Here is a 22,372-nt window from a genome sequence, read left to right as displayed (position 1 = left end):
CTCTGGTTAGGGGTGTGTTGGCAAAAAAGGTTGGGGTCATTCAAGTGATAGCTTGATGCCCTGATGGAGGTATATGTCCATTTGAGGAAAGATTGAGTAGGTTGGGCCTCTACTCATTGGAATTCAGAAGAATGAGAGGTGATCTTATCGAAACGTATAAGATTATGAGGGGGCTCGACAAGGTGGATGCAGAGAGGATGTTTCCACTGATGGGGGAGACTAGAACTAGGGGGCATGATCTTAGAATAAGGGGCAGCCCATTTAAAACTGAGATCAGAAGGAATTTCTTCTCTCAGAGGGTTGTAAATCTGTGGAATTCACTGCCTCAGAGAGCTGTGGAGGCTGGGACATTGAATAACTTTAAGACAGAAATGGACAGTTTCTTAAACGATAAGGGGTTATGGGGAGCGGGCGGGGAAGTGGAGCTGAGTCCATGATCAGATCAGCCATGATGGTATTAAATGGCGGAGCTGGCTCGGGGGGCCGTATGGCCGACTCCTGCTCCTATTTCTTATGTTGTTTTGTTGAGAGGGTCGATGGGGCCGCAGTTTATTGTCTCATCCAGCGTGCTCTCAGTACTGCACTGGGAGTGTTTGTCTAGATATTGCACTCATGTCTCTGCTGTGGGCCTCGATCCCACAACTTTCTGATTCAGACACAAGACTGCTACCCCTGAGCCCAGGCTGATGCCTAAAAGCTGTGTGAAGAACCCCCTCATTCCTCTTTATCGAGATCTTACAGCTGCCGATTTCCTACGACACAAATTTGACAAAAACACGATGTAGAAGGATATGTTGATACAACAACAACTTGTATTTGTATAGCACCTTTAACGTAGTGAAATGTCCCAAGGCGCTTCACAGGAGTGTTATAAGACAAAAAAATAAATTTGACACCGAGCCAGATAAAAATAAATTACTTCAGATGACCAAAAGCTTGGTCAAAGAGGGAGGTTTTAAGGAGCATCTTATAGGAGGAAAGAGAGGCGGAGAGGTTTAGGCAGGGAGTTCCAGAGCTTGGGGCCCAGGCAACAGAAGGCACGGCCACCGATGGTGGAGCGATTATAATCAGGGTTGCCCAGGAGGGCAGAATTAGAGGAGTGCAGACATCTCGGCGGGTTATGGGGCTGGAGGAGATTACAGAGATAGGGAGGGGCGAGGGTCATGGAGGAATTTGTAAACAAGGATGAGAATTTTGAAATCAAGGCGTTGCTTAACTGGGACTTGGTGCAACTTAGGACATGGGCTGCTGAGTTTTGGATGACCTTAAGTTTACATAGGGTAGAATGTGGGAGCCAGGAATGTCAAGTCTAGAGGTAACAAAGGCATGGATGAGGGCTTCAGTAGCAGATGAACTGAGGCAGGGGCGGAGACGGGCGATGTTACGGAGATGGAAATACGCGACTTTAGTTATGCCGCGGATATGAGGTCGGATTAGATGAAGAAGGTGGGGCGGCCTCTCATATTACACAGTTCCCACATTACAACAGTGACTACACTCCATAAGTACTTAATTGGTGATAAAGCGCTTTGAGACGTCCATGGTCTTGAAAGACGCTATATGAATATAAGTCTTTATTTTTCTTGTCTTTCTCGTGCAGAGCATAAACACTGGCATAGACCTGTTGGGCCGAATCGACCGTTTCCATGCTGTAAATACTATGTAAACACTCACAGAGTGTGGTGAAGAGGAGGCTGGGCTGTCCCAATGGCCAAGTCATTCGCCAGCATGATACCAGAACTTAAGAGGGTTAAATTAGGGGACAAGTTGCATAAACTTGTATTGCCTTGACTTTAGAAGATTGAGGGGGCGATCTGAGCGAGGTGCTTAAGATGTTAAACTAATTTGATGGGTAGTTAGAGAGGAACTATTCCCTCTAGTGGGGGAGTCCAGAACAAAGGGGCATAATCTTAAAATTAGAGCCCGGCCGTTCAGGGGTGATGTCAGGAAGCACTTCTTCACACACGGGGCGGTGGGAATCTGGAACTCTCTCCCATGCAGAAAGTTGGGGGCCAATTGGAGCTTTCAAGACTGAGATCGATAGATATTTGTTGGGTAAGGGTATCGAGGGATCGGGAGCCAAGGCGGGTAAATGGAGTTAAGGTACAGATCAGGCAGGATCTGACTGAATGGCGGGACAGGCTTGAGGGGCTGAATGGCCTCCTCCTGTTCCTGTGTAACAGGCTCGAGGGGCTGAATGGCCTCCTCCTGTTCCTGTGTAACAGGCTCGAGGGGCTGAATGGGCCTCCTCCTGTTCCTGTGTAACAGGCTCGAGGGGCTGAATGGGCCTCCTCCTGTTCCTGTGTAACAGGCTCGAGGGGCTGAATGGCCTCCTCCTGTTCCTGTGTAACAGGCTTGAGGGGCTGAATGGGCCTCCTCCTGTTACTGTGTAACAGACTCGAGGGGCTGAATGGCCTCCTCCTGTTCCTGTGTAACAGGCTCGAGGGGCTGAATGGCCTCCTCCTGTTCCTGTGTAACAGGCTTGAGGGGCTGAATGGGCCTCCTCCTGTTCCTGTGTAACAGACTCGAGGGGCTGAATGGCCTCCTCCTGTTCCTGTGTAACAGGCTCGAGGGGCTGAATGGGCCTCCTCCTGTTCCTGTGTAACAGGCTTGAGGGGCTGAATGGCCTCCTCCTGTTCCTGTGTAACAGGCTCGAGGGGCTGAATGGCCTCCTCCTGTTCAACAGGCTCGAGGGGCTGAATGGGCCTCCTCCTGTTCCTGTGTAACAGGCTCGAGGGGCTGAATGGGCCTCCTCCTGTTCCTGTGTAACAGGCTCGAGGGGCTGAATGGGCCTCCTCCTGTTCCTATGTTTTTAAGTGCAATGTATTTGCTTCATGGGTTCTTTGCTTAAGAATTCTTAGCAACACATTGCTATTGAGAACTACAGGCAACTCTCGATTATCCAGGTCCCTTCGGAGATTGGGCTATGCCGGATAAACGATTTCTCCGTTAGAGCGATTGACATTCTAAAGTTAAAACCCAATGCCTTCCCCGGCCGAAAGGTCTCTGAACGCACCGGCCCAAATGTCTTCCCGGGCTGAAATTTTAAATCCCGTTACAACGGTATCCGGTTGGATCCATGTGCGGATAATGGAGCGTTGCCTACAGTTGGTTTATTAGCAAAAGGTTTAACAATCACATTACACATTACCAATTCATCCATCAGGCTCACAACCACCTGCCTCATCGTGGATCCCCCGAACCCAACTGGCCGGGGTTTTATTGAGTCTTGTGAACATCACGTGACTGGCTCAGCCACTCCCAACTCAACAGCTCTACAAACCCGTGAGCATGCTCACATGTGCAGACATTACACTAACTGTGTAAAGGGACCATACAATGTGGAATTGAGAGACACAGATCGAAAGGACCCAGGTTTGATCAGTGAAGTTACCTGAGGTTATGCAGGGTTTTGGTAGTTATCAAGATAGGTTAAAAGAGTTGGGACTCTTTACCTTAGAGCAGCGTAGACTTGGGGGGGGAAGGGGGGGGGCGGGTGTATGATTGAGGTTTATAAGATAATGAAGGGTATAGACGGTGTTCCAGCTGACCGTTTATTTCAATTAAATAGGTTAGGCAGGACCAGGGGGCACACATTTAAGTTGTACAGGGCTAGATCTAGGTTAGATGTCAGGAGGTGGTTCTTTTCCCAGAGAACAGTAGACCTCTGGAACAAGCTGTCGTTTCATGTGGTGGATACAGACCTCACTGAATTCCTTCAAGCAAAAGCTGGATTTATTTCTGGCTGTGGCAGAGATCACCTCTTATAGAAGGTAGGGACTACAGAGAATTTAATGGCCAGAGTGATCTCCTACATAAGAGCATAAGAAATAGGAACAGGAGTAGGCCATTCGGCCCCTTAGCCTGCTCCACCATTTAATAAAATCATGGCTGATCCGATCATGGACTCAGCTCCACTTCCCTGCCCGCTCCCCATATTACTTTATTCCCTTATCGCTCAAAAATCTGTCTATCTCCGCCTTAAATATATTCAATGACTCAGCCTCCACAGCTCTCTGGGGCAGAGAATTCCACAGATTTACAACCCTCTGAGAGAAGAAATTCCTCCTCATCTCAGTTTTAAATGGGTGGTCCCTTATTCTGAGACTATGTCCCCTAGTTCTAGTCTCCCCCATCAGAGGAAACATCCTCTCTGCATCCACCTTGTCAAGCCCCCTCATAATCTTATACGTTTCAATAAGATCACCTCTCATTCTTTTGAATTCCAATGAGTAGAGGCTCAACGTACTCAACCTATCTTCATAAGTCAACCACCTCATCTCCGGAATCAATCTCGTGCAACTTCTCTGAACAGCATCCAATGCAAGTATATCCTTCCTTAAATATGGAGACCAAAACTGCACGCAGTACTCCAGGGTGTGGCCTCACCAATACCCTGTACAGTTGTAGCAGGACTTCTCTGCTTTTATACTCCATCCCCCTTGCAATAAAGGCCAACATTCCATTGGCCTTCCTGATCACTTGCTGTACCTGCATACTAACTTCTTGTGTTTCATGCACAAGGACCCCCAGGTCCCTCTGTATTGCAGCACTTTGCAACTTATAATTTGCTGTTCAATTTATCTGCCAAAGTGCATGACCTCACACTTTTCCACATTATACTCCAAAAAGCTGCCAAACTTTTGCCCACTCACTAGCCTATCTATATCACTTTGCAGATTTTTTGTGTCCTCCTCACAATTTGCTTTCCCACCCATCTTTGTATCATCAGCAAACTTGGCTACATTACACTCGGTCCCTTCATCCAAGTCATTAATCTAGATTGTATATAGTTGAGGCCCCAGCTCTGACCCCTATGGAAGCTAGACCGATCTCCTGGACTAGTTTCAATCGCCTAGATGGGTCGGAGAGGAATTTCCCAGATTTTTCCCCAAATTGGCCTGGGTTTTTAATCTGTTTTTTTGCCTCTCCCAGGAGATCACACGGTTTCGGTTTGAGGTGGGGTATATATGTTGTGATACACAAGGTATCACAATTGTGTGGGACAGGCTCAATGGACCAGAGGGTCTTTACCTGTCCGTCATTTTTTGTATGTTGGTATGTATTTCTACAGTGGGCTACTGGGCAGTGGAGGGCGAGGGGAAACCAACGTTGGCATACGGCTAGACCGGGGTACTCACCGGAGACGGTCACTTCAAACTGGGCCGAGTCGTCGGGCGTGTCGCACACGTACGTCCCTCGGTCCTCCGGCCCCGCTGCATGGATGGTCAGCCTCCGGCGCTCTCCGTCCACCTCCATCGTGGCCCTCTCGCCCGGCTCCATCTCCACCCCATCCTTGGACCATCTCACCTCCGCCTCGGGCACCGAGAGCTCGCACCACAGGACAACCTCGTCACCCGTCACCACACTCAGCGCCGCAGGGGAACTGCTGGTGATTCTCACCGGGGGGTCTGGGACACGCACAGCGAGAGAAGGAGAGACAGAGAGGGAGAGAGGGACAGACAGAGAGAGCAACGGAGAGAGAAAGAGAGGGAAATGGAGAAAGTGAAGGAGTGAAAGGAGAAAGTGACAGAGGGAGAGTGCGAGAAATGGAGAGGGAAAGAGAAAGAGAGGGAGAAAGCGAGGGAGAGAGTGGGAGAAAGAGAAAGGGAGAGAGATAGAACAAGAGATAGAGAAAGAGAAGGAAAGAGAGAGTGCGAGAAATGGAGAGGGAGAGAGAAAGAGAGCGTGAAGGAGTGAGAGGAGAAACAGAAAAAGAGAGAGAGAGAAAGGAAAAGAGTGAAGGAGTGGTAGGAGAGAGATAGAGAGAGAGCGAGGGAGAGAGTGCGAGAAACGGAGAGGGAAAGAGAAAGAGAGTGCGAAGGAGTGAGAGGAGAGAGAGAAAAAGGGAGAGAGAGAGAAGAAACAGAAAGTGAGAAAGAAACAAAATGAAAAACAGCAAGACAGAGGGAAACAGACACAGAACGGGATAGAGACAGAAAGAGGGACAGAGAGAGACAGACAGAAAGAGAGACAGAGAGAGGGAGAGGGTAATAGAGGAGAGGGAGAAACAGAAAGAGAGACAGAGAAAGAGGGGGCGGGAGAGGGAGATACAAAGAGAGAGAGAGAGAGCATGAGAGAGAGAGAAAAAGAGAGGAGAGTGAGAGGAAGAGAGAGTGAGAGGAGAGGAAGCGAGATAGGTAAAGATTGGGAGAAAACGATAGAGAAAAAGTAAATTATAGATTGATAGAACCATCGAATGATAGACTAGTACAGTACAGAAGGAGGCCAGTCAGCCCATCGGGTCTGCACCGGTTCGAAGAGAAGATAATCGGAGGTTACTGACTGACAGCGTAACACGATGAGTTAACATTGACTGATAATGCAGAAGACAAGTATTCACATAACTTACTAAACTTTTGAACGAGACATCTAACCGTTCACCTCAAAAGGTCATTTTGTAAGCAGCATGTCCACATAACAACAACAGCAATGTATTTATATAGCGCCTTTAACGTAATGAAACGTCCCAAGGTGCTTCACAGGAGTATTATAGCACAAAAAATTTAACTCCGAGCCACATAAGGAGAAATTAGCGCAGGTGACCAAAAGCTTGGTGAAAGAGGTGGGTTTTAAGGAGCGTCTTGAAGGAGGAAAGAGAGGTAGAGAGGTGGAGAGGATTAGGGAGGGAGTTCCAGAGCTTGGGGCCCAGGCAACAGAAGGCACGGCCACCGATATAATCAGGGATGGTCAAGGGGTAGAATTGGAGGAGCGCAGACATCTCGGGGGGTTGTGGGGCTGGAGGAGATTACAGATATAGGGAGGGGCGAGGGCCATGGAGGGATTTGTAAACAAGGATGAGAATTTTGAAATCGAGGCGTTGCTTAACCGGGAGCCAATGTAGGACAGTGAGCACAGGGGGTGATGGGTGAGTGGGACTTGGTGCGAGTTAGGACATGGGGTAGTGAGCACAGGGGGTGATGGGTGAGCGGGACTGGGTGCGAGTTAGGACACGGGGCAGTGAGCACAGGGGGTGATGGGTGAGTGGGACTTGGTGCGAGTTAGGACACGGGGCAGTGAGCATAGGGGGTGATGGGTGAGTGGGACTTGGTGCGAGTTAGGACACGGGGCAGTGAGCACAGGGGGTGATGGGTGAGTGGGACTTGGTGCGAGTTAGGACACGGGACAGTGAGCGCAGGGGGTGATGGGTGAGCAGGACTTGGTGCGAGTTAGGATGCAGGCAGCCGAGTTTTGGATCACCTCTAGTTTACGTAGGGTAGAACGTAGGAGGCCATCCAGGAGTGCGCTGCAATAGTCAAGTCTAGAGATAACAAAGGCACGGATGAGGGTTTCAGCATCAAATGAGCTGAGGCAGGGGTGAAAACAGGCGATGTTACGGAGGTGGAAAGAGGCGGTCTTAGTTATGCTGTGGATATGTGGTCGGAAGCTAATTTCAGGATCAAATTTGACACCTGGGTTGCGAGCAGTGTGGATCAGCCTCAGACAGAAGTTGGGGAGAGGGATGGAGTCAGAGGCCGGGGAACGGAGTTTGTGGTGGGGACCGAAGACAATGGCATCACTCTTCCCAATATTTAGTTGGAGAAAATTTCTGCTCATCCAGAACTGGACATCAGACAAGCAGTCTGACAATTTAGAGACCGTGGAGGGGTGGAGAGAAGCGGGGATGAGGTAGAGCTGGGTGTCTCAGCGTACATGTGGAAACTGACGCTGCGTTTCCGGATGATGTCACCAAGGGGCAACATGTAGGGGGCGAAGGACAGATCTTTGGGGGACACCAGAGGCAACGATGCGGGGAAGAGTCAAATCATTCAGCTCCTCGAGCCTGTTACACAGGAATAGAAGGAGGCCCATTCAGCCCCTCGAGCCTGTTACACAGGAACAGGAGGAGGCCATTCAGTCCCTCGAGCCCGTTACACAGGAACAGGAGGAGGCCATTCAGCCCCTCGAGCCTGTTACACAGGAACAGGAGGAGGCCATTCAGCCCCTCGAGCCTGTTACACAGGAACAGGAGGAGGCCATTCAGCCCCTCGAGCCTGTTACACAGGAACAGGAGGCGGCCCATTCAGCCCCTCGAGCCTGTTACACAGGAACAGGAGGAGGCCATTCAGCCCCTCGAGCCTGTTACACAGGAACAGGAGGCGGCCCATTCAGCCCCTCGAGCCTGTTACACAGGAACAGGAGGAGGCCATTCAGCCCCTCGAGCCTGTTAGACAGGAACAGGAGGAGTCAAATCATTCAGCACCTCGAGCCAGTTACACAGGAACAGGAGGAGGCCATTCAGCCCCTCGAGCCTGTTACACAGGAATAGAAGGAGGCCCATTCAGCCCCTCGAGTCTGTTACACAGGAACAGGAAGAGACCATTCAGCCCCTCGAGCCTGTTACACAGAAACAGGAGGAGGCCCTTCAGCCCCTCGAGCCTGTTACACAGGAACAGGAAGAAGCCATTCAGCCCCTCGAGTCTGTTACACAGGAACAGGAGGAGGCCATTCAGCCCCTCGAGTCTGTTACACAGGAACAGGAGGAGGCCATTCAGCCCCTCGATTCTGTTACCCAGGAACAGGAGAAGGCCATTCAGCCCCTCGAGCCTGTTACACAGGAACAGGAGAAGGCCATTCAGCCCCTTGATTCTGTTACACAAGAACAGGAGAAGGCCATTCAGCCCCTCGAGCCTGTTACACAGGAACAGGAGGAGGCCATTCAGCCCTTCGAGCCCGTTACACAGGAACAGGAGGAGGCCATTCAGCCCCTTGAGCCTGTTACACAGGAACAGGAGGAGGCCATTCAGCCCCTCGATTCTGTTACCCAGGAACAGGAGAAGGCCATTCAGCCCCTCGAGCCTGTTACACAGGAACAGGAGGAGGCCATTCAGCCCCTCGATTCTGTTACACAGGAACAGGAGAAGTCCATTCAGACCCTCGAGCCTGTTACACAGGAACAGGAGGAGGCCATTCAGCCCCTTGATTCTGTTACACAGGAACAGGAGGAGGCCATTCAGCCCCTCGAGCCTGTTACACAGGAACAGGAGGAGGCCATTCAGCCCCTCGAGCCTGTTGCACAGGAACAGGAGGAGGCCATTCAGCCCTTCGAGCCCGTTACACAGGAACAGGAGGAGGCCGTTCAGCCCCTCGTGCCTGTTACACAGGAACAGGAGGAGGCCATTCAGCCCCTCGAGTATGTTACACAGGAACAGGAGGAGGCCATTCAGCCCCTCGATCCTGTTACACAGGAACAGGAGCAGGCCATTCAGCCCCTCGAGCCTGTTACACAGGAACAGGAGGAGGCCATTCAGCCCCTTGATTCTGTTACACAGGAACAGGAGGAGGCCATTCAGCCCCTCGTGCCTGTTACACAGGAACAGGAGGGGGCCATTCAGTCCTTCGAGCCCGTTACACAGGAAAAGGAGGAGGCCGTTCAGCCCCTCGTGCCTGTTACACAGGAACAGGAGGAGGCCATTCAGCCCTTCGAGCCCGTTACACAGGAACAGGAGGAGCTCATTCAGCCCCTCGAGTCTGTTACACAGGAACAGGAGGAGGCCATTCAACCCCTTGATTCTGTTACACAGGAACAGGAGGAGGCCATTCAGCCCCTCGAGCCTGTTACACAGGAACAGGAGGGGGCCATTCAGTCCTTCGAGCCCGTTACACAGGAACAGGAGGAGGCCATTCAGCCCCTCGAGCCTGTTACACAGGAACAGGAGGAGGCCATTCAGCCCCTCGAGTCTGTTACACAGGAACAGGAGGAGGCCATTCAGCCCTTCGAGCCCGTTACACAGGAACAGGAGGAGGCCATTCAGCCCCTCGTGCCTGTTACACAGGAACAGGAGGAGGCCCATTCAGCCCCTCGAGTCTGTTACACAGGAACAGGAGGAGGCCCATTCAGCCCTTCGAGCCCATTACACAGGAACAGGAGGAGGCCATTCAGCCCCTCGAGCCTGTTACACAGGAACAGGAGAAGGAGATTGGTCCTTCTATCCTTCTTTCCTTCCTTCCTTTCTTTCTCGCTCTCTGCCCTCGCGCACTTTTGTAACCATGGCCCCTGGGACTGGCAATTGCATGTGGGATCGCCAGGCTGGAGCATTGGCCAACAGTGCCTCCTTCTCCTGCGCTCTCACCTGACACTGCGACAGTGAAGCACACGCAATCGTCTGGCACCTCGCAAGTGTAGTCCCCACTGTCGCCCCCGGAGGCGCTGTCGATCACCAGCCGCCTGAGGCCTCCCTCGGCCTCCAGCCTCACACCCTGGGTCCCCTCCAGCTCCTGACCGTCCTTGTACCACTTGACCTCTGCCTCCGCTCGGGAGGTCTCGCACCACAGAACGATGGGCTCGCCGCTCAGGTACTCGGTCCGCGGCCCAACTTCAGTGGCTCTGATCATCGTTGGTGGTTCTGGGAATAAAAGGAAGAAAGGATTTAGGGACATCCCCTCGAGGCTGTTACACAGGAACAGGAGGAGGCCCATTCAGCCCCTCGAGGCTGTTACACAGGAACAGGAGGAGGCCCATTCAGCTCCTCGAGCCTGTTACACAGGAACAGGAGGAGGCCATTCAGCCCCTCGAGTCTGTTACACAGGAACAGGAGGAGGCCATTCAGCCCCTCGAGCCTGTTACACAGGAACAGAAGGAGGCCATTCAGCCCCTCGAGCCTGTTACACAGGAACAGGAGGATGCCATTCAGCCCTTCGAGCCTGTTACACAGGAACAGGAGGAGGCCATTCAGCCCCTCGAGCCTGTTACACAGGAACAGGAGGAGGCCATTCAGCCCCTCAAGCCTGTTACACAGGAACAGGAGGAGGCCATTCAGACCCTCGAGGCTGTTACACAGGAACAGGAGGAGGCCCATTCAGCCCCTCGAGCCTGTTACACAGGAACAGGAGGAGGCCATTCAGACCCTCGAGGCTGTTACACAGGAACAGGAAGAGGCCCATTCAGCCCCTCGAGGCTGTTACACAGGAACAGGAGGAGGCCCATTCAGTCCCTCGAGCCTGTTACACAGGAACAGGAGGAGGCCCATTCAGCCCCTCGAGACTGTTACACAGGAACAGGAGGAGGCCATTCAGACCCTCGAGGCTGTTACACAGGAAATAGTGGATGCGTTGACAGTCATTTTCCAACATTCCATTGACTCTTGATCAGTTCCTATGGAGTGGAGGGTAGCCAATGTAACCCCACTTTTTAAAAAAGGAGGGAGAGAGAAAACAGGGAATTATAGACCGGTCAGCCTGACATCGGTAGTGGGTAAAATGATGGAATCAATTATTAAGGATGTCATAGCAGTGCATTTGGAAAGAGGTGACATGATAGGTCCAAGTCAGCATGGATTTGTGAAAGGGAAATCATGCTTGACAAATCTTCTGGAATTTTTTGAGGATGTTTCCAGTCGAGTGGATAAGGGAGAACCAGTTGATGTGGTATATTTGGACTTTCAGAAGGCGTTCGACAAGGTCCCACACAAGAGATTGATGTGCAAAGAAAGAGCACATGGGATTGGGGGTAGTGTACTGACATGGATTGAGAACTGGTTGTCAGACAGGAAGCAAAGAGTAGGAGTAAATGGGTACTTTTCAGAATGGCAGGCAGTGACTAGTGGGGTACCGCAAGGTTCTGTGCTGGGGCCCCAGCTGTTTACATTGTACATTAATGATTTAGACGAGGGGATTAAATATAGTATCTCCAAATTTGCGGATGACACTAAGTTGGGTGGCAGTGTGAGCTGCGAGGAGGATGCTGTGAGCCTGCAGAGCGACTTGGATAGGTTAGGTGAGTGGGCAAATGCATGGCAGATGAAGTATAATGTGGATAAATGTGAGGTTATCCACTTTGGTGGTAAAAACAGAGAGACAGACTATTATCTGAATGGTGACAGATTAGGAAAAGGGGAGGTGCAAAGAGACCTGGGTGTCATGGTACATCAGTCATTGAAGGTTGGCATGCAGGTGTAGCAGGCGGTTAAGAAAGCAAATGGCATGTTGGCCTTCATAGCAAGGGGATTTGAGTACAGGGGCAGGGAGGTGTTGCTACAGTTGTACAGGGCATTGGTGAGGCCACACCTGGAGTATTGTGTACAGTTTTGGTCTCCTAACCTGAGGAAGGACATTCTTGCTATTGAGGGAGTGCAGCGAAGGTTCACCAGACTGATTCCCGGGATGGCGGGACTGACCTATCAAGAAAGACTGGATCAACTGGGCTTGTATTCATGGAGTTCAGAAGAATGAGAGGGGACCTCATAGAAACATTTAAAATTCTGACGGGGTTAGACAGGTTAGATGCAGGAAGAATGTTCCCAATGTTGGGGAAGTCCAGAACCAGAGGTCACAGTCTAAGGATAAGGGGTAAGCCATTTAGGACCGAGATGCGGAGGAACTTCTTCACCCAGAGAGTGGTGAACCTGTGGAATTCTCTACCACAGAAAGTTGTTGAGGCCAATTCACTAAATATATTCAAAAAGGAGTTAGATGAGGTCCTTACTACTAGGGGGATCAAGGGGTATGGTGAGAAAGCAGGAATGGGGTACTGAAGTTGAATGTTCAGCCATGAACTCATTGAATGGCGGTGCAGGCTAGAAGGGCCGAATGGCCTACTCCTGCACCTATTTTCTATGTTTCTATGTTTCTATGTAACAGGAGGAGGCCCATTCAGCCCCTTGAGCCTGTTACACAGGAACAGGAGGAGGCCCTTCAGTCCCTCGAGCCTGTTACACAGGAACAGGAGGAGGCCCATTCAGCCCCTCGAGCCTGTTACACAGGAACAGGAGGAGGCCATTCAGTCCCTCGAGGCTGTTACACAGGAACAGGAGGAGGCCATTCAGCCCCTCGAGCCTGTTACACAGGAACAGGAGGAGGCCATTCAGCCCCTCGAGCCTGTTACACAGGAACAGGAGGAGGCCCATTCAGCCCCTCGAGCCTATTTTGCCAATCATTTGGATCATGGCTGATCTGTATCTTAACTCCATTTACTCGCCTTGGAGCCATAACCCTCAGGAGGAGATATTGGCCCCATTAGCGCCTGCAGGGGGCAGTAACGGGGCGCTGAGGGGTTTACCGAGCGGGGGCGCCGAATTTCCCGACGCATGCAAGCCTCCCTGGCGGCTTTGCGCTGGTGGTTAAGACTTATCACCTTGTTCTCTAGCGCCCCCTAGATTGTGACGTCATCCGATGCGCAGCACCCCGTTACCGCTGCGGATGTGATATTCGCTTCTGCCCCCTGCAGCATTGCCGGGTGTCAACAGCGGCGGATGCCGGAGGCGTGGTGACCTCGGCCGGCCGCTTGGGGAGCACTCATTAAAGGCAGCGGTGGACAGGTCGGGCAAACCTTATTACTGGCACCAGTCAGGTGCCTTCCTGCCCTTATTGCAAAGGGGATAGAGTATAAAAGCAGGGTAGTCTTGCTACAGTTATACAGGGTATTGGTGAGGCCACACCTGGAGTACTGCGTGCAGGTTTGGTTTCCATATTTACGAAAAGGATATACTTGCTTTGGAGGCAGTTCAGAGAAGGTTCACTCGGTTGATTCCGGGGATGAGGGGGTTGACTTATGAGGAAAGGTTGAGGAGGTTGGGCCTCTACTCATTGGAGTTCAGAAGAATGAGAGGTGATCTTATCGAAATGTATAAGATTATGAGGGGGCTCGACAAGGTGGATGCAGAGAGGATGTTTCCACTGATGGGGGAGACTAGAACTAGAGAGCATGGTCTTAGAATAAGGGGCCGTCCATTTAAAACTGAGATGAGGAGAAATTTCTTCTCTCAGAGGGTTGTAAATCTGTGGAATTCGCTGCCTCAGAGAGCTGTGGAAGCCGGGACATTGAATATATTTAAGACAGAGATAGACAGTTTCTTAAACGATAAGGGAATAAAGGGTTAATGGGGAGCGGGCGGGGAAGTGGAGCTGAGTCCATGATCGGATCAGCCATGATCGTATTAAATGGCGGAGCAGGCTCGAGGGGCCGAATGGCCGACTCCTGCTCCTATTTCTTATGTTCTTATGTTCTTCTGATTGACTTTGACCGATGGTTTCTGTGCGATTCCTCCGCCCTCCAGTCTCTTCGAGAGCTTAGAACATTAGAACATAAGAAATAGGAGCAAGAGTAGGCCATACGGCCCCTCGAGCCTGCTCCGCCATTTAATACGATCATGGCTGATCCGCTCATGAACTCAGCTCCACTTCCCCGCCCGCTCCCCATAACCCCTTATCCCCTTATCGGTTATGAAACTGTCTATTTCTGTCTTAAATGTATTCAATATCGCAGCTTCCACAGCTCTCTGAGGCAGAGAATTCCACAGATTTACAACCCTCTGAGAGAAGAAATTTCCCCTCTTCTCAGTTTTAAATGGGCAGCCCCTTATTCTAAGACCATGCCCCCTAGTTCTAGTCTCCCCCAATGGTGGAAACATCCTCTCTGCATCCACCTTGTCAAGCCCCCTCATAATCTTATACATTTCAATAAGATCACCTCTCATTCTTCTGAATTCCAATGAGTAGAGGCCCAACATACTCAACCTTTCCTCATAAGTCAACCCCCTCATCTCTGGAATCAGCCGAGTGAACCTTCTCTGAACTGCCTCCAATGCAGGTATATCCTTTCGTAAATACGGAGACCAAACCTACACGCAGTACTCCAGGTGTGGCCTCACCAATACCCTGTACAACTGTAGCAAGACTTCCCTGCTTTTATACTCCATCCCCTTTGCAATAAAGGCCAAGATTCCATTGGCCTTCCTGATCACTTGCTGTACCTGCATACTATCCTTTTGTGTTTGATGCACAAGTACCCCCAGGTCCCACTGTACTGCGGCACTTTGCAATCTTTCTCCATTTAAATAATAACTTGCTCTTATTGGGGCGGTAATGCACCTAACATAGGTCCCGTGACCCCACAGAGAGAGCATGAAGAGTGATTTAAACCAACATTGGCACTTGCATTTAAGAGAGGGAAGGAGCCTGGACAGGCGACAGGGTGCTGCACAGAACATCGTTCAGTGCCCTGCCAATACCACCCCGCTCTCACACTTTAGCGCTCTAATGGAATTGGGATCGCTTTGAGCTATTGCTCCACTTCCCTCCTGGAGCGCTAAAACAGAAGTTCCCCGGAGCAGAAAATCATTCTCGCCTGGCAATACTTTTGCGCTCCCTGAAAAATTATTCCCAAACGAGGTGTTACGCAATTTCTCACGCAATGTGCCCTTACCTAATAAAAATCTATCATTCTCTGACTCTACATTCATATAGCGCCGTTCACCACCTGAGTGCTTCACAGCCAATGAAGTACTTTTGGAGTGCTGTCACTGTTGTAATGTGGGAAACGCGGCAGCCAATTTGCGCACAGCAAGCTCCCACAAACAGCAATGTGATAATGACCAGATAATCTGTTTTAGTGATTCTGGTTGAGGGATAAATAATGGTCGAAGACACCGGGGATAACTCCCCTGCTCTTCTTTGAAATAGTGCCGTGGGATCTTTTACGTCCACCTACGAAGGCAGACGAGGCCTCGGTTTAACGTCTCATCCCGAAAGACAGCACCTCTGACAGTGCGGCGCTCTCTCAGTACTGCCCCTCCAACAGTGCGGGACTCCCTCAGTACTACCCCTCCGACAGTGCGGCTCTCCCTCAGTACTGCCCCTCTGTCAGTGCGGCTCTCCCTCAGTACTGTCCCTCCGACAGTGCGGGGCTCCCTCAGTACTACCCCTCCGACAGTGCAGCGCTCCCGCAGTACTGCACCGGGAGTGTCAGCCTGGATTATGGGCTCATGACTCCAGAGTGGGACTTGAACCGTTGAACCTCTGAACCAAGATTTAAATAGTTCAGCCCAGGCCATCTCTGGTGTGTGGTGGAACCATTCCACTCCGGCCAGAGTGGCGAGCGATTCCATACTGAGCTGGGAATGATCTAGAAAGATGTTGCAGTGAGATACTGGGCCTAATCTCATCCTCCGGAGGCCCCAATGCCTGTCGCGGCCAACGAACATCGTGTGGGAGGGTAGCTACTGTTATTAGCCTGCTCTCTAACCTCTCACTGTGATGTCGTAAAAGATGGAGTCATCGCCAGCATCGCACACGTACTCTCCGGAATCTTCCGTTCCGGCACTCTGGACAATCAGGCTCCTGTGGACACCGAGTGACTCCATGGTAACATTAGCGCTCCCCTCCACTTCCAGCCCGTTCTTGTACCACTTCACTTGGGCGTTGGGGCGGGAGAGCTCGCAGGTCAGGGCGATGCGCTCGGCACAGAGATACTCCACCTTCGTGTCGTCCGCACAGTTCACGATCCGCACCGGAGAATCTGAAAGGACAGTGTCGTAACACGCACACTTCGTGATCAGGGGGGATTCTGGGTGTGAGCACCATATACAGTTCATGCTGAAATTCTCCCTCCCTCCCTCCCTCAGTTAATGCCGTCACTCTCTCCCCCCCTCCATTAATGCTGTCACTCTCTCTTCATCCCTCCGTTAATGCCCAAACTCTCCCTCCCTCAGTTAACGCTGTCACTCTCCCTCCCTCCGTTAATGCTTGTCACTCTCTCTCGCTCTCTCCCTCCCTCAGTTAATACTGTCACTCTCTCTCTCTCTCTCTCTCTCCCTCAGTTAATACTGTCAATCTCCCTCCCTCCCTCCGTTAATGCTCTCACTCTTCCGCCCTCACTCCCTCCATTAATGTTGGAATGAACCTTACTCCAAATCCCAAAGAGTTGCTTTAATTCCTCGCACCGACTCCGAGGCACCACTCCTAAATTGCTGTCCTTCATTGCCCCAGGCATCACCCTGACCATCCATTTCCCCATCCATCACCCCATCCATCGCCCCACCCATCGCCCCCACCATTACCCCCACTCCCTTTGATCCAACCCTTTCGTTCACTATCATCCATTTCCCTTTCATTGCTATCTGTCCCAAGTACCCCCGCCCCTTCCCACCTGCTGAGCCCTTTCCTACCTGAGTCCGCTGGAGAGGAACCACTCTCCTCTCAGCACTGCCCCCAGTGTTTATGGCAGGGATTGCGCCTGTGTAGACTGGAGCCTGGAACTCCTGGTCTGATGGGAATTCCTGCCTATAGTATACAGAGGTCACAATCTCTCCCATTAGCTGAGAGATGGAGTGGTTGTCGATGTTCGACAGTAAATGGTTACCAAAAGGACCTGCCTGTCCTAGAGGACTTTGAAGTGCCCCTGGGGAGTTTTCCCACCACTGATTAAAAATTACATTGATCCAGAGACCAGCGGATCCCAGCTTGGTATCCCAATCAGTGCCCTCAGCCCGAGGTGTCAGAAGGAGGGACACATCAGTCGAGGACAATGAGATTGGAAGGTTCAGGGGAAGAGATGGGTAATGGGGGTCAGTGGGTGTCCCCCTGACCATCCCTGATTGTAATCGCTCCACCATCGATGGCCGTGCCTTCAGTTGCCTGGGCCCCCAGCTCTGGAACTCCCTCCCTAAACCTCTCTGTTTCTCTGCCTCTCTTTCCTCCTTCAAGACACTCCTTAAAACCTCCCTCTTCGACCAAGCTTCTGGTCACCTGCGCTAATTTCTCCTTCTGTGTCTCAGTGTCAAAACTTTGTCTCATAAGACTGTGAAGCGCCTTGGGATGTTTCACTATGTTGTTGTTGTTGTTGTTGTTGTTATTGGGAAGACTGGGGAACGGGTGAGGTCAGAGAGTGATTGGGAGTCAATGAGAGGGTGAATGGGGGTCAGGGAGAGGGGGGAATGGGGGTCAGGGAGAGGGGGGAATGGGGGTCAGTGAGAGGGGGAATAGGGGTCAGGGAGAGGGGGAATAGGGGTCAGGGAGAGGGGGAATGAAGTCAGGGAGAGGGGGAATGGGGTCAGGGAGAGGGGGGAATGGGATCAGAGAGAGGGGGGAATGGGGTCAGGGAGAGGGGATGAATGGGGGTCAGGGAGAGGGGGGAATGGGATCAGAGAGAGGGGGGAATGGGGTCAGAGAGAGGGGGAATTGAGGTCAGGGAGAGGGGGAATGGAGGTCAGGGAGAGGGGGAATGGAGGTCAGGGAGAGGGGGGAATGGGGTCAGGGAGAGAGGGGAATGGGGTCAGGGAGAGGGTGGGAATGGGGTCAGGGAGAGGGGGGAATGGGGTCAGGGAGAGGGGGGAATGGGGTCAGGGAGAGGGGGGGATGGGGTCAGGGAGAGGGGGGGATGGGGTCAGGGAGAGGGGGGGATGGGGTCAGGGAGAGAGGGAATGGGGTCGGGAGAGGGGGAATGGGGGTCAGTGAGAGGGGGGAATGGGGTCAGAGAGTGATTGGGGGTCAGAGAGAGGGGGGAATGGGAGTCAGGGAGAGGGGGGAATAGGGTCAGGGAGAGGGGGAATGGGGTCAGGAAGAGGGGGAATGGGGGTCAGAGAGTGATTGGGGGTCAGAGAGAGGGGGAATGGGGTCAGGGAGAGTGGGGAATGGGGTCAGGGAGAGTGGGGAATGAGGGTCAGAGAGTGATTGGGGGTCAGGGAGAGGGGGAATGGGGGTCAGAGTTATTGGGGGTCAGGGAGAGGGGGAATGGGGGTCAGAGAGTGATTGGGGGTCAGTGAGAGGGGGAATGGGGGTCAGAGAGTGATTGGGGGTCAGGGAGAGGGGGAATGGGGGTCAGGGAGAGGGGGAAATGGGGTCAGGGAGAGGGGGGAATGGGATCAGAGAGAGGGGGAATGGGGGTCAGGGAGAGGGGGAAATGGGGGGTCAGCAAGAGGGGGGAATGGGATCAGAGAGAGGGGGAATGGGGGTCAGGGAGAGGGGGGATGGGGGTTAGGGTGAGGGGGGCATGGGATCAGAGAGAGGGGGAATGGGGGTCAGGGAGAGGGGGGATGGGGGTCAGGGCAAGGGGGGAATGGGATCAGAGAGAAGGGGGAATGGGGGTCAGAGAGAGGGGGAATGGGATCAGGGAGAGGGGGGAATGGGGGTCAGGGAGAGGGGGGAATGGGGGTCAGGGAGAAGGGGGAATGGGGATCAGAGGGGGAATGGGGGTCAGGGAGAGGGGGGATGGGGTCAGAGAGAGGGGGAATGGGGTCAGAGAGAGGGGGAATGGGGTCAGGGAGAGGGGGAATGGGGTCAGGGAGAGGGGGAATGGGGTCAGGGAGAGGGGGAATGGGGTCAGGGAGAGGGGGAATGGGGGTCAGGGAGAGGGGGAATGGGGGTCAGGGAGAGGGGGAATGGGGGTCAGGGAGAGGGGGAATGGGGGTCAGGGAGAGGGGGAATGGGGGTCAGGAAGAGGGGGGATGGGGTCAGAGAGAGGGGGAACCACAGAGAGCTGTGGGTGCTCAGTCGTTGAGATCGATAGATTTTTGGACTCTCGGGGAATCAAGGGATATGGGGATCAGGCGGGAAAGTGGAGTTCAGGTCGATGAGCAGCCGTGATCTTATTGAATGGTGGAGCAGTCTCGAGGGGTCGAATGGCCGACTCCTGCTCCTCATTCTTATGTTCTTATGTTTCCTGCTCCTGATCTCTATCCAGTGACCCCCTAGGGACAGGCACAGACTCGGTGTGCTGTCTCCATAGTAGAATAGCAACTCAATACACACCGACCACAACAACAACAATTTATATTTATATAGAGCCTTTAATACCCTTGCACAAGGGAGGCAACATGCCATCCTGGAGTCTCGGTTGCGGCCGCAGAAACGCCTATCTATTCCCCTTATGATTGAATCCCCTATTACTATCACTCTCCCACTCTTTTTCCTGCCCTCCTGTGCAGCAGAGCCAGCCATGGTGCCATGAACTTGGCTGCTGCTGCCCTCCCCTGATGAATCACCCCCCTCAACAGTACTCAAAGCGGTGTATTTGTTTTGCAGGGGGATGACCGCAGGGTCCCCCAAATAATAACTTCACGGTGGGGCAGACAATAATCAAAGGAATAATGGAGGCATGTGAAAAAGGAACGGCAGTAATCATGGGGGATTTTAACCTACATATCGATTGGTCAAATCAAATCGCACGGGGTAGCCTTGAGGAGGAATTCATAGAATGCATACGGGATTGTTTCTTAGAACAGTATGTTACAGAACCTACAAGGGAGCAAGCTATCTTAGATCTGGTCCTGTGTAATGAGACAGGAATAATAAATGATCTCCTAGTAAAAGATCCTCTCGGAATGAGTGATCACAGTATAGTTGAATTTGTAATACAGATTGAGGGTGAGGAAGTTGTGTCAGAAACGAGCGTACTATGCTTAAACAAAGGGGACTACAGTGGGATGAGGGCAGAGTTGGCTAAAGTAGACTGGAAACACAGACTAAACAGTGGCACAATTGAGGAACAGTGGAGGACTTTTAAGGAGCTCTTTCATAGTGCGCAACAAAAATATATTCCAGTGAAAAAGAAGGGCGGTAAGAGAAGGGATAACCAGCCGTGGATAACCAAGGAAATAAGGGAGAGTATCAAATTAAAAACCAATGCGTATAAGGTGGCCAAGGTTAGTGGGAAACTAGAAGATTGGGAAAATTTTAAACGACAGCAAAGAATGACTAAGAAAGCAATAAAGAAAGGAAAGATAGATTACGAAAGTAAACTTGCGCAAAACATAAAAACAGATAGTAAAAGCTTTTACCGAGAAATAAAATGGAAAAGAGTGACTAAAGTAAATGTTGGTCCCTTAGAAAATGTTGGTCCCTTAATAATGGGAAATGTGGAAATGGCTGAGACCTTAAACAATTATTTTGCTTCGGTCTTCACAGTGGAAGCCACGAAAACCATGCCAAAAATTGCTGGTCACAGGAATGTGGGAAGGGAGGACTTTGAGATAATCACTATCACTCGGGGGGTAGTGCTGGAGAGGCTAATGGGACTCAAGGTAGACAAGTCCCCTGGACTGGATGAAATGCATCCCAGGGTATTAAAAGAGATGGCGGAAGTTATAGCAGTTGCATTCGTTATAATCTACCAAAATTCTCTGGACTCTGGGGAGATACCAGTGATTGGAAAGCAGCAAATGTAACGCCTCTGTTTAAAAAAGGGGGCAGACAAAAGGCAGGTAACTATAGGCCGGTTAGTTTAACATCTGTAGTGGGGAAAATGCTTGAAGCTATCATTAAGGAAGAAATAGCGGGACATCTAGATAGGAATAGTGCAATCAAGCAGACGCAACATGGATTCATGAAGGGGAAATCATGTTTAACTAATTTACTGGAATTCTTTGAGGATATAACGAGCATGGTGGATAGAGGTGTACCAATGGATGTGGTGTATTTAGATTTCCAAAAGGCATTCGATAAGGTGCCACACAAAAGGTTACTGCAGAAGATAAAGGTACGCGGGGTCAGAGGAAATGTATTAGCATGGATCGAGAATTGGCTGGCTAACAGAAAGCAGAGAGTCGGGATAAATGGGTCCTTTTCGGGTTGGAAATCGGTGGTTAGTGGTGTGCCACAGGGATCGGTGCTGGGACCACAACTGTTTACAATATACATAGATGACCTGGAAGAGGGGACAAAGTGTAGTGTAACAAAATTTGCAGATGACACAAAGATTAGTGGGAAAGCGGGTTGTGCAGAGGACACAGAGAGGCTGCAAAGAGATTTAGATAGGTTAAGCGAATGGGCTAAGGTTTGGCAAATGGAATACAATGTCGGAAAGTGTGAGGTCATCCAGCTTGGGAAAAAAAATAGTAAAAGGGAATATTATTTGAATGGGGAGAAATTACAACATGCTGCGGTGCAGAGGGACCTGGGGGTCCTTGTGCATGAATCCCAAAAAGTTAGTTTGCAGGTGCAGCAGGTAATCAGGAAGGCGAATGGAATGTTGGCCTTCATTGCGAGAGGGATGGAGCACAAAAGCAGGGAGGTCCTGCTGCAACTGTATAGGGTATTGTTAAGGCCGCACCTGGAGTGCTGCGTGCAGTTTTGGTCACCTTACTTAAGGAAGGATATACTAGCTTTGGAGGGGGTACAGAGACGATTCACTAGGCTGATTCCGGAGATGAGGGGGTTACCTTATGATGATAGATTGAGCAGATTGGGTCTTTACTCGTTGGGGTTCAGAAGGATGAGGGGTGATCTTATAGAAACATTTAAAATAATGAAAGGGATACACAAGATAGAGGCAGAGAGGTTGTTTCCACTGGTAGGGGAGAGTAGAACTAGGGGGCACAACCTCAAAATACGGGGGAGCCAATTTAAAACCGAGTTGAGAAGGAATTTCTTTTCCCAGAGGGTTGTGAATCTGTGGAATTCTCTGCCCAAGGAAGCAGTTGAGACTAGCTCATTGAATGTATTCAAATCACAGATAAATAGATTTTTAACCAATAAGGGAACTAAGGGTTACGGGGAGCAGGCGGGTAAGTGGAGCTGAGTCCACGGCCAGATCAGCCATGATCTTGTTAAATGGCGGAGCAGGCTCGAGGGGCTAGATGGCCTACTCCTGTTCCTAATTCTTATGTTATGTTCTTATGTTATCCCACGGTGCTTCACAGGTGCGATAAGGAAACAACAT

At 51.3% G+C, this 22,372-nt stretch overlaps 1 protein-coding gene across 4 annotated transcripts in view; it reads right to left on the bottom strand.

Moving 5' to 3' along the window:
- Positions 1 to 22,372, bottom strand: part of obsl1a (obscurin like cytoskeletal adaptor 1a) — a 192,428-nt gene that overhangs the window by 101,869 nt on the left and 68,187 nt on the right. For 3 of the 4 annotated variants that reach the window (XM_070875141.1, XM_070875142.1, XM_070875145.1), the window contains 3 exons: positions 15,962 to 16,234; positions 10,074 to 10,346; positions 5,142 to 5,411 (listed from right to left, as the gene is read on the bottom strand). In XM_070875141.1, the coding sequence (XP_070731242.1) occupies positions 5,142 to 5,411; positions 10,074 to 10,346; positions 15,962 to 16,234 (816 nt within the window). The remainder of the gene's footprint in view (positions 1 to 5,141; positions 5,412 to 10,073; positions 10,347 to 15,961; positions 16,235 to 22,372) is intronic. The other variant, XM_070875143.1, reaches the window with a different exon arrangement.

The sequence above is a fragment of the Pristiophorus japonicus genome, chromosome 3 (assembly GCF_044704955.1).
Source record: "Pristiophorus japonicus isolate sPriJap1 chromosome 3, sPriJap1.hap1, whole genome shotgun sequence".
NCBI classification, from domain to species: domain Eukaryota; kingdom Metazoa; phylum Chordata; class Chondrichthyes; family Pristiophoridae; genus Pristiophorus; species Pristiophorus japonicus.
This window is presented reverse-complemented; position numbering and strand designations above follow the sequence as displayed.